The sequence below is a fragment of the Chinchilla lanigera genome, unplaced genomic scaffold (assembly GCF_000276665.1).
Source record: "Chinchilla lanigera isolate Chin_1 unplaced genomic scaffold, ChiLan1.0 scaffold00013, whole genome shotgun sequence".
In the NCBI taxonomy this organism is placed as follows: Eukaryota; Metazoa; Chordata; class Mammalia; order Rodentia; family Chinchillidae; genus Chinchilla; species Chinchilla lanigera.
The window spans coordinates 14,607,444-14,619,521 of record NW_004955414.1 but is presented as its reverse complement, the minus strand read 5'-3'; the positions used below and the strand labels follow the sequence as shown (position 1 = coordinate 14,619,521).

General features: G+C 55.4%; 1 protein-coding gene across 1 annotated transcript in view; it reads left to right on the top strand.

The window, feature by feature from the left end:
* Window positions 1-12,078, top strand: part of Myo7a (myosin VIIA) — a 71,145-nt gene that overhangs the window by 27,979 nt on the left and 31,088 nt on the right. The window contains exons 11-17 of the mRNA XM_013512088.1: window positions 178-317; window positions 1,244-1,454; window positions 1,932-2,067; window positions 3,973-4,079; window positions 9,287-9,424; window positions 10,996-11,154; window positions 11,474-11,566. Coding sequence (XP_013367542.1) covers window positions 178-317; window positions 1,244-1,454; window positions 1,932-2,067; window positions 3,973-4,079; window positions 9,287-9,424; window positions 10,996-11,154; window positions 11,474-11,566 — 984 coding nt within the window. The remainder of the gene's footprint in view (window positions 1-177; window positions 318-1,243; window positions 1,455-1,931; window positions 2,068-3,972; window positions 4,080-9,286; window positions 9,425-10,995; window positions 11,155-11,473; window positions 11,567-12,078) is intronic.

Below are 12,078 nucleotides of genomic sequence, written 5' to 3'. Positions count from 1 at the left end.
GCAGGGGCTCAGAGGAGCTGATACCGGGACAGAGCTTTGACAGGGAGCAGGAGAGGGCTCTCAGGAGACCAGTGTTCCACGGTTGGTCTAGAGTGAGGCCGCAGTGAGTCCAAAGGCCTCCATGGGTCCACAGAGGACAGTGTGCTGCGATCGGTGGCTGACGTGCCTGCCTTTCAGGGTATCTACGGGCGTCTGTTCGTGTGGATTGTGGACAAGATCAACGCAGCAATTTACAAGCCACCCTCCCAGGAAATGAACTCCCGCCGGTCCATCGGCCTCCTTGACATCTTTGGGTTTGAGAACTTTGCTGTGAACAGGTACCACGTGGGCCTGTGCTCGGTGGGAAAAGTCTCATCTCTTCCCTTTAAGCCATACTGAGCTGGTTCCTTGCACTCCCTGCCAGGCTGCTGGGAATTCTGACTTTAGTTACCTTGGGGACCTCTCTGCCTTCCTCTCCCTTCCCTCTCTCCCTCCCCTCCCCAGGGTCAGCTGAGGCCACCAGGCACCAGGTTGGTGGAAGGCCCTTACCTGTCTCAGACAGTTGGGAGGCAGCCTGTGGTGTGCAGGCCCCATGGGTGCTGCTGACCTGCCCAGTGTCTCAGCTGCAGGCTGCCTTGAGGCACACGAGACCTGGGTGAAGCTGAGCAGCAGGGTCTCAGTCACCCTGAGCACTGCACCCTTGGGGACCATGTGAGGGACTGAAGGATGGAGCCAGCACAGGTGCATCCTGGCATGGGAGGCAGCCAGCCCTGCTCCACTTCCCAGCTGTGTGACCCCAGGGAGTCACGTCAATTCCTGTAATGCTCAGGTGTCACAGAGCACCCTGTCCCTGACCACACAGCCCACACCTCACTCCCCCAAAACACACCCAACTTAGCTGAGGCATCAGTCAGGCTCTGCTGGCCCAGTCTTGCCGCCTGCTTCCTTCCCACTTTTCTGCAACACCTTTGCTATCTCTACACCTCCCTCATGCGCTCATGGGTTTCCCACGAAGCCAAGTGATGCAGGGAAAGAGGCCTGCACCCCAGCTTCCAGCCTTGCCTCTCCTCAGACACTCTGAGTGACCTCGGGCAAGTCTTTGGCCTTTGCTGGACACCAGCACCCTCTTTTGTAGGTGGAGGGTGGGCTTGACAGCCTCACCCCAACCTGCAGGCTGGAGGGTCCCTTGCAGGAGAGACAGAGCTGGGCAGTGAGTGCAGGGCAGGGCCTGAGCGGCACCCCACGCATCCCTGCACCCCTGCAGCTTCGAGCAGCTCTGCATCAACTTCGCCAATGAGCACCTGCAGCAGTTCTTCGTGCGACACGTGTTCAAGCTGGAGCAGGAGGAGTACGACCTGGAGAGCATCGACTGGCTGCATATCGAGTTCACAGACAACCAGGACGCCCTGGACATGATCGCCAACAAACCCATGAACATCATCTCCCTCATCGATGAGGAGAGCAAGTTCCCCAAGGTGAGTCCCAGCAGCGCCGCTGCCGCCCACTGGCTGGGGAGCAGGAAGGTCCCTTCTCCACTCTGAGCCTGGGCTTTCCTCATCTGCAAGATGAGACCAATGACATCCGCCTGTCAGGGTGCCTCTGGACCAGTGTTAGGGCAGCAGCCATCTGACAAGTGGGAATCAGCGACCATCTGCTTGGTCCGGGACCAAACAGTGAAGATCTAAGCACACAGTTGGTGTAGAATAGGCGCTCAAGTCCAAGCGTGTGTCTTGGAGGGGGAGGGGGAGCTGCTGCCAGGATTTTAATCACAGGGAATCAATGTTGCAGGCTGGAATGTGTTTTCAAGGTTGTGAGGTTCCATTTTGCCTGCTGAACAGGTAGGGAGCTCCTGTGTGGGTGTAAGCTCATAAGAGGGGCACAAGGCATGGGTTGAAGAGGCAGCAGGCTCTGGGGAGGGGGGCAGCTCAGCAGTGGCCCCTCTGCTCCCACAGGGCACTGACACCACCATGTTGCATAAGCTCAACTCCCAGCACAAACTCAATGCCAACTATGTGCCCCCCAAGAACAACCATGAGACCCAGTTTGGCATCAACCACTTTGCAGGGGTCGTCTACTATGAGACCCAAGGTATGAGAGGGCCGTCTGTCTGTCTGTCTGTCTCTGCCTGTGCCTGACCTTCTCCATTCCTGTCCCAAGAAAAAGACCTCCAGGTCCTGAGTACAGTGGGGAAGAGAAGGGGCCTGGGAAACATGGTGCTCAGTGTTCGTCTTTTGTTTTTCCAAAGGTCTTAAAAATATACTTTTAAAACTTGTAGGAAAGTGTATATAATATAAAATTTACCATTTTAACCATTTTTTTGTTGTTTGTTGAGACGGGGTCTCACTATGAAGTTCAGACTGGCCTTGAACTCACTGTGTAGCACAGGCTGGCTTCAAACTCACAGCAATCCTCCTGCCTCAGCCTCCCAAGTGCTGGGATTACAGGCATGCGCCACCGCGCCTGGCTCATTTTAACCATTTTAAGTGTATAATTCAGTGGCATTAAGTATATTTCCAAGGTGTGCAGCTGTCAACACCATCATTTCCAGAGCCTTTTTGTCACCCTGCATGGAAGCTCTGCACCCACCAACGACCCCTCTCCTTCTCCCACGCTCTAGACCCTCATCACCTCCATTCAACTTCCTGTCTCTGTGAATGTGACCATGCATGATCACATGTGACCATGCCATGCTCCCAGCATCATACAGCATTTGTGTTTTGTGTCTGGCTTATTCCACTTATATAGTGACTTCCTCCGTGTTGTAGCCTGGATCAATTCCTTTGTTTTTACGGCTGAGTAATATTCCATCATATGGCAATACCACGTTTTCTTTCCATGTTCGTCTTCTAACTGGCCTTCGGCTTGTGTTCACCTTTTGGCTGGTGTGAGTCATGCTACTGTGTGCACTGGTGCACAGAGTCCATTTGGGTCCCTGCCTTCAATCCTTTCGGGGGCAGTGCTCTAAGAAGATGACAGGCTCGGAGGGGGCTTGACTGTCCTTACGTGCCCTGGCGCATCTGACTGGTTGCACAACCAGTAGGAAGCAGCCCTGTTACCCACTTGACTCTCCCAGCCGCAAGGCCAAGTGTGAGTGCCAAAGGGGATGCACCTGCATCTTCCTTGCTCTTGGGGATGTGCAGCGAGATAATAGGAAAGAGCCACATCTCTGTCACCTACCATCCAAGCAGCCCAAGTCCTCTGCTCTGTGGGGCCACCCCTCCAGGCATCCTCAGAAGGGAGCACCCCGTCTTCTGTGCCACCCTAGCAGAAGTCCTGCTGACCAGTCCCTACTCCTCAGTCCCTGTGAATGGCAGCCATGTCCTCAAGCCAGTCCTCAAGCCATTCACTTGAGGACTCTTTGGCACAGGGTACTTCTCTGGGTTGGCCCCAGCTATCCTAGGTTCAAATCTTAGCTCTGGCATGGATTGCTGTATGGTATTGGACAACTCTCAACTCCCTCCCACTACCTGTAGGATAGGAAAGATAATCCCTGCCCCGCTTCCCCACATATGCAAGAGACCGTGAGGGACTTTGTCAAACATAACGTACTCTCCAACTACCAGGTGCTTGTAATGGGTCCCCTTACTGTTATCTGGTACTGGATCAATAATGGATCCTGTCCCAGGAGACACGCTTACTTGACAAGGGCTTTGATTTTAGTTCAAAAGGTCCCTCTTTGCTTTGGGGTGGTTCACGCAGGAAGGTGGCCTCTCTCTCTCCTGGAGACCAAGACTTCTTGCCCTTCTGGGACCAGCCTGGAAGGATGACTGTGTGGTTGGGGAGATGGCTCCTTACTTTCTCTGGGATCCTGGGCAAGATGCTGTCCTGTCCAGGACCCAGTGGGCCCTATTGTGAAATGGATGTGGTTAAACTAGGTGAATTCTGAGGATCCTCCTGGCTCAGACATTGTGGATCTGGGGGAGGCCTCAGTCTGGCGGTCGTGGTGGGGCTACCAGAGCTAGCGAGGTGTGACTGCTCTGTGTCACTGCCCAGGCTTCCTGGAGAAGAACCGGGACACCCTGCATGGGGACATCATCCAGCTGGTCCACTCCTCCCGGAACAAGTTCATCAAGCAGATCTTCCAGGCTGATGTTGCCATGGTAAGGCCCCATGGGATTCTGCTGGGCGGGAGGGGCCCCAAAGCCAGGCCTGTGTCAGGTCCTGCCCCGTCTAACAGTTTCACCTGGGCCTCTGGGCTGCAGAACAGGGATGATAGGGCTTTGCTGTAATTCCAGGAGGGGCCTGGAGAGGCCTCTAAGATGCTCTCCTTTGGTCCCCTTATGCTAATTTTGGTGTGGCTGGGCATAAGCCCCAGAGAAGAGCCATGTGAGAGGTCACAGAGCCAAGCCTGGTCAGGTCTCAGTTTACCCCTGGGCCTCCAGCCGTTAACAGGAATGAAAATCCCAGCCTCAAGGATACAGGGTGGGTGTGGCACGCAGTCATTGGTACAAGGGGTGTGTGGTGCCACCTTGGACCCACATAGATGGTGGAAGACTGACTGCCCCTGCTCCCTAGGCCCCAGCTGGTGTCTGGTGGACTTTCCTTCTGCCGGATTGTTTATACTTTTTAGTTTTATTTTTACATTTTTGCAGTGCTGGAGAGCCAACTAGGGCCTCACACATGCTAAGCAGGTGCATACCCCAAGCTACATACCTAGCCTGCCTTTTTATCTCATAGTTTTCCTCCTGCCCCGTGGCTCCCTGGAGGTACCAAGGAAAGGCTTCTGGGGAGGGCAGAGCCTCCAGCCCTCAGGCACTGTTCAGGTGCCTGAGTGATCTCAGGGCTGCCAGCTGTCACAGGGTGGGACCTCAGATCTCACCCAAGGCCTGCCTCTCTCCAGGGCAGATTTCACGCTGTTTTCTGATGCCCTTCGTCCTCAGCCTCTCCCCACCATCTCACCTTCCTGTGGTTCCCCTTTAGTTTCTCTGTGGTTATTCATCCGGCAGTCTCCGCCAGGCAGCGGCTTCTGCAAAGGTAAAAGCCCCAGCCTGGGGCCTAGTGGAAGAGGCCCAGCCCCCATGGGTAAAGGGCTGGGCTTTTGCTACTTTTTTGGAGTGTTTTTCTTTTTTTTGTGAAGTGGTTTTTGTTGTGGATTTTGGTTTTGGTTTTCTGTTGTTGATGTTGTGTGTGCTACAGGCATCTCTGTTGCTGAAAGGTAGCAGCTGAGTCCTGAGAGGGGCAAGACTTGCTCAGGCGTCCTGTGAACCAGGGGCGGAGCTGGGACTCGAACCCAGGTCTCCTAACCCCTCTGCGCCACTTCCCTGAGTCTCCTGCTCCTCCCACCAGCCTGGCGACTTGGTCAGGTCCTCTGATAACTTTGCGAAGAGGAAGCGCATGTGGTCTTTTTTGCATTTTGCAGGTGAGGGATTGAGGTCAGGGAGGGAGTGTGATTCACTCCAACACAGCGTGCTGGGACCGGGAGCCACCATCACCTGGGTGTGCTGACCACCGCTTTCAGGTCATGGCTTCCAAGTGCTTCAGGTCCCAAAGCTGCCAGGTGCCCTTAGCAAGAGCATGCCTCCTTTTCTCAACCTCAGCGTCCTCTCTGCCCAGTGATGACGTCTCCTACAAGTGGCCTGATGCTGAGCCCTCCTTTCCCCTGCTGCTAGCTCCTCGTGGAGCTCCGGAGCAGCTCACAGCACCCAGCAGCAGACCAGGGCAGCCAGCATGCCAGGAGTAGGGAGCTTGTCTAGACAGCAGCTATTCTCCTTGGCCCAAGGATCACCCTGGTCCTCTGCAATCCCAATGCCCCCACAGCCAGATAATGGGGTGCACACGGCGCCAACCTCAGAGAGAGGGCTCCAGGCATCTGAAGCTCCAGCACCCCAGGGGGTTCTAGTCCAAAAGCCCACATGTTTAGGGACACAGTAGAGAGATGGGTGCCACCCGAGCTCTCACCCACTGTTCACTTGTTCTGCCCGACCGCTCTGCCACTGTCCACTCCTCTAGTTTGGTTTCAGTTTTGTGTTCCGTGTGAACCTGCCTATTCTCCCGCCCCAGCTCTCTCTCCTCTGTCTCTCCAAAGCTCCTGCAAGCACCTGGCGCCTCTCCCTGTGCTTCTGTTTGGAGGCTCTCTCCTCCCTGAGATGAGCACCCATCTTCCAAGGACCCACGTGGAGGTCTAGGCACAGGAGCCCAGGCTGTCCTGAATGGCCGCAGTCCTGAGGGCAGAGAGTTAGGATAGCAGTGACAGGTTTGGTACCAGACACTTCTCCTGGGCACTTACATTACCGTCTCAGTCACCCCACTCAACCTGGTGGGTAATTATACCAGAACCCTAACTTCACAGCTAAAGAGGCAAAAGGGCTGCTCATGGTCACACAGCTTGCGATACAACACGAGTTAGAACCCAGCTCTGTCTGTCTTAGCACAGTGCCAGGCCTTGTGACATACAAGTGAGCACTGAAGTAAGGCTTTCCATGTCTTTGCGTCATACTCTGCCAAATCTGGGAATGTCACATCCAGGAAATAAAAATGCTCTGTAAGTGCTGGAAACATGACTACTGTTCTACAGGGGGAAGGACATTGGCCGGGTTAACTGTGAAGCATTGAGTCACAGTTTATTCGATGACGGTGCCATTGTCGCCATGCTTTTGTCGGGATGAAAGCCCATGGCACTTCCTGTCATCTCCGTGCCCATCTGTACAGGTCCCCAACCCCAGAGTTTTCATGCTTGGGCTTTACATGCGCTCCCCAGGTGCCCAGGGCCACCACCTATCCACCCCACCCATCCCTGCTGAAGGAACCAGGGAAGCCCAGAGGAAGGCAGCTCTCCCATGGTGGTGGGTGTTCCCTGACTCATGGCTGACCCTAGTCACGTGCCCTGGGGCCCTCTCTCCACAGGACACCTGTCTAAGCCTTATACAGGTGGCTTGCTACCTGTCACTTGTCTGCCCCTTGCCAGACACCAACATCATGCTCAGGTGTCTTCTCTTAGTTCCCCTCCACAGAGCCATTTAACATGGGCTCATTCTTCACCCCATTCCCAAACGTCTGCAGATTCTTCCAGAAAACAATACCAGGAAGAATGGCCTTTCCCTCAAAGAAATAATACTAAATCAGAAACCCAAATGACAAAAGATGTGAGGGCAGATCCCATAGCCTCAAAGATCCTATTCATTCATTCACTTGCTCATTCATTCAATCTACAGATACTTATTGAGTGACCGTTATATGTCTGACCCTGGTCCAGGCCCTGGTGACTCAGTGGTGGACAAATTAGGGAAAAAATATGTCATGAACCATAGTCTAGCAGAAGGAGGGAACAGTTTATAAGCCTATAAACAAGTAAAACATTGTGGATGGTGTAAGAGTATGGAGGAAGACGGGGGAGGCAGGAAGGAGCGAGCAGCCCCTGTGGCTTTGTATAGGGCTCAGGGAAGGCCTCCCGGGAAGACGGCAGGAGCCAGGGACACCAGCCCCGTGCTGCTGGAGGAGGAGCTTTGCAGGGAGAGGGGGTGGCATGTGCAGAAACCCTGAGGTGCTCTTTGCACTGAGCCTACCTGTTGTGTCCTAGCAGGGCCAGGAGCTGGAGTAGCTGGAAGGAGATGAGCAGGTGCTGGAGAGCAGAGGTCCCTGAAAGCAGATTCTTGGGGGTCGAGGGGAGAGGGGACTATGGGTCCTTACTTGGGCCTTGTTTTCCTGAGAGTGAACTGAGAGTCACTGGAGGGCTTTGAGTAGGGGTCAGGTTCTGGAGACAGTTCAAAGGTGGAGCCGGGTAAGATTTGCTGATATATTGGATGTAAGAGGCATGGAGGGTGGGTCCTCGGTTTAGGGCCTGAACAGTTGGGAGGTGAAAAGCTCTGCGAGCCCAGGGACAGCGCTCGGGACCAGGTCCACAGCACATCAGCTGAATGAAGTGATGATTGTTATACGTACCAGGCCCTGGTGCCACAGGAGTGAGGCTGACCAGCCTACCCTCAAGAGGCTCACGACAGGGCAGAGAAGATAGAACGAAAGCATGCTGAAACCAAAGAAAGGGGTGTGTGTGTGTGCGCGTGCGTGTGCGCTCGTGTAGTGTGCATGCTCCATGTGCCTGTGGCCTCCCAGCAGTGCAGTGACAGAGGCTGGGTACAGCCCAACCCAGCAGCTCTTCCTGCAGGAGGGAGGTCACCCGGTGCTGCTGCTGGATCAGGTTCACTGACAACCCAGGGACCTCTTCCAAATAAAACTAAACTAGAAAACACTATATTTTAGAATTGTGCGTACTTGCTCTTTCTTGGTGGGTTTCATTAGTCTGGGGCACACTGTCTAAATTCAGCATGGTCTAAATGCCTTCTTCCCCAGATACCTCACACTTCTACAGCTGCACCTCTGACCAAGTGCTACAGGACACACAGTGAACTTACAGCTCTAAGACTGTAAAATCTTACAGCAATGATCAGATACACTAATAAGAAATTGTCACTCTAATGAAAGTCGCTAGGAAATCAGTGGCATGAACCTGGGTTCTAGACCTGGTTTCTGTCAGCTGAGAAGGTTCCCATCCTATTTGTTTGTTGTTAGGCCCTCTCCTTGCTTATTTCATAATTTTCTGGAAGAGAATGTTAAAAGTGCAGGGGGTGCAGAGGGCTGGCTAACTGGTCACCCAGGAAGAGCTGGAGGAGCACAGAGCCCTTGGGCACCTTAGGGCCACAGGCCCTGGAGGAGCCATTTCTTAGGAGGAGTATCTAGGGCCGCCCTGCCCCCTCCCCAACCTGCTACCACCCAGCTAATCCCACCAGCAGGAAGGTCACAGGCCATCTGCCCACCCTCTCTTTCTCCTTCCTCCTCCCCTGCGATTCCTAGAGGCCAGGAACCATCCCAAGTTGCTGTTATTTGAAACACACCCTGACCTCTGACCCTCTTCTCTGCCCTGTTGGAGACACGACTTTATTTTCTACTTGGATGGCTGAAGCTCTTCACCATTTGGTGATCTGCCCAAGGCCACACAGCCTGGAAGCAGTGGGCCAGGGTCTGAATTTAGCTTTGCATAGCTCCTGCCTCTAAGATGACCCCAGGGTCCTGAGGTGACCTGTGAGACTTAGAGAGGGGCTTGCCAGGAGTGCTCCAGCATACCAGAGGAGGAAGGAGCGAGAGGGTACCGGGGAGGCCCTGGGAGACTCCCTGGGAAGGGGGCACCTGGGGCCCAAGCTCTAGCTCAGAGCAGGGAAGCAGGGTCACAGGAAACCCTGATTCCCCAGCCGTCTTCCTCAGGCCTGACCCAGCCGACCTCCCTTCCAGCTTCCCTCCCTTCTATCAGGGCAGCTGTTGGAGGGCGGGAGGGCCAGGCGCAGCCCCTCCCATCGCAGTCTGTCCGTCCCCCCAGGGCGCCGAGACCAGGAAGCGCTCGCCCACACTCAGCAGCCAGTTCAAGCGGTCGCTAGAGCTGCTGATGCGCACGTTGGGCGCCTGCCAGCCCTTCTTCGTGCGCTGCATCAAGCCCAATGAGTTCAAGAAGCCCATGGTGAGTGCTCCTGGCCGGGCAGCAGTGAGGGGACATGTGGGATGGGTCAGGGTGGGATGAAGGCAGGTGGGTGATGCAAGACTCTGTCCTGTTTGGGGGAATGGTGGGCACCCGGGGGCTTATGAAGACCCCCGTACACTGCAAGAGCAGGTGCACCGATTTAAGTCCTGGCTCTGCTACTTCCAAGCTGGGCAGCTGCAGACAGGTCACTTACTCCCCCGAGGCCTCAGTACACTGTGGGTGGAAACGGGACCCCTCTTACACCCACCCATCTCCTGAGCTGTATCACTGGAGCGTGCACACGGCCTGGCCCCTAGTAGGTGCTCCGTGAACAGCCAAGTGGCTCATGCTGCTGCCCCTCCTTTGAAGGCCTCCTTCTTCCACCCTCCTCCTCCTGGAAGCCCCTCGCCCCCGGCTCCTCAACTGGGACCCTCCTCTTTTTTGACTGTTAAAAATAACATTTGTTGGGCCCTTTTTGTGTGCCTGGGACAGCCTCATTCAGCTTTTGCAAATGGCCTATGAGCAGGAAATTGTGTCTCAGTTTGGAGTGCAGGATGGGGACTCAGGGGTGTTAAGAGTTCAAGCCCAGACCCCAGCAGCCCTCTCTTTCCGCAGCCAGGCGGTGAGAGGTGTTGTTTACCCAGAGGCCTGGGGGAGGCCCAGGGAAAGCTGGGCCAGGAGGTCTGGGCAGGGAGGGAGGGAAGGAAGGCGGGGAAAGTGGCCTGAGGGAGAGGAAGCTGCTGCGGAGGCTGACTATCTGCACACACTGTCCCTGACAGGAAATCACTTTCCAGTGTGGGCGAGGCCTGCCCCCTTTAGGACTCAGGTCTGAGGGGCAGAGGGCTCTCTTGAGCTCAGTGTAGGGAGCCCAGAAGAATAGAGGCCAGGGCAGTTGGGTACCAGTTCTCTGGCCCTGAGATGCCCTGGGAACTCTTCTCAGCTCAGAACTTGGCATCTGTCGGCTGGACCTTGGCAACAGTCTCATCACCAGTCTCCTGCCTTCTCTGCCTCCTGTCCTGCCCCCTGCCACCTACCACCCCTTCTGCTGGAGTGACAATGTTCTCAAGAGCAAATTCAAGCGTCTCTCCCTGCCCCAGACTTTCCCGGGCTCCCGTCATCCAGCCTCCCTCCTTGCCTTTGAGTCTAGCTGCAGCCCAGGGCCTGCATTTTGCTTTCTCTCGGAATCCTCCCTCTGAGCCCCAGGCTGGTTCTGCCCTGTGACCATCACAACAAACAACAACTTTGTAATCCCAGCACTCCAGGAAGCTGAGGCAAGAGGACTGAAAAATTTGAGCCCAGCCCGTGCAACTAAGTAACCTAGTGAGATCCTGCCTAGTGGAAAAAAATTAAAAAATAAAAAGAGCTGGGGATGTAGCTCAGTACCAAGGCCCTTTGAAATCAGAGGGGCCACAGACCTGACCATCACACTTTACTCAGCTTTTCTGAGCAAAATCCTAGAATGTTGTCTGAATAACCACCAATCCATCATGGCCGCCACATGGATGGCGCTCCCCAAGGTTATGCAAAGTACCCACCACCCGCCCTGATGCCCTTGGCTCTGTACCTGGCAGCTATTTGACCGGCACCTGTGCGTGCGCCAGCTGCGCTACTCAGGCATGATGGAGACCATCCGGATCCGCCGCGCAGGCTACCCCATCCGCTACAGCTTCGTGGAGTTTGTGGAGCGGTATCGTGTGCTGCTGCCCGGTGTGAAGCCGGCCTACAAACAGGTGCGGGGCCCAGTGCACAGATCACGGAAGGGACGGGCCCAGCTCTGGCAGAGCAAGGGCCCGGGTCTCACACTGGGATGGTGAGCTGAGCATGACCTGTCAAGTACTGCTGGGAAAAGTGGGACCCGGGCAGTGGGACACATCACAGGGCTTCTAATTCCATGGTGATCATCATCAGACTGAGATAGGGAGGAAGTGGAGGTGCAGACAGGCTGGGACCTGGCTGGGGTTATGAAGCCAGTCAGGGAAGAACTGGGCCAAGAATGCTGGGAGGCCATCCAGCTGGCAGAGCTGCCCATTCTCTTGTGCCCCTCTCCAGGGCGACCTCCGGGGGACATGCCAGCGCATTGCTGAGGCGGTGCTGGGCACCCATGATGACTGGCAGATTGGCAAAACCAAGATCTTTCTGAAGGTGAGTACAGGCTCTGTCCGGGTCTGCCCTGGGACCGGCCTCCCGTCATGGGCGGGGCCTGAAAGGCTGCTGCACGGCGGGTTAGGCCTCGGGTCACAGCCCTGACCCCAGGTTAGAAGCTGAAGGCAGAGCCCCTCTATCTGTTAGATGCACAGCAGGAGGCCTGAATTGAAATCCTAATCCTGTGTTTATCAGCACAGGGACTTTGGCCAAGTCACTGGCCATTGTTACCTTCTTTTCCTGTCAGTAAAATGGGATGGTCTTGGGGTGTGTGGTCTTGGGATGGTCTGGAGTGTATCTTAGGTCCCTTCCTGTGGCTGCCTGCTGGGCAGGCTTCTGTGGGCTGTGGTCAGCGCTATGCTGCCTGTCTGTGACTCTGTCCCAGGCACCCTGAGCTCAGCAGCTCGAGCTCCTGGTGCCCACAGCTGCCCGGGTCATGGAGGAGGGGCAGGAAGCCGGGCCTGGGGAGTCATGGTCTTGAAGAACTTGCTGGGAGTGGGCCCTGCCAGGGC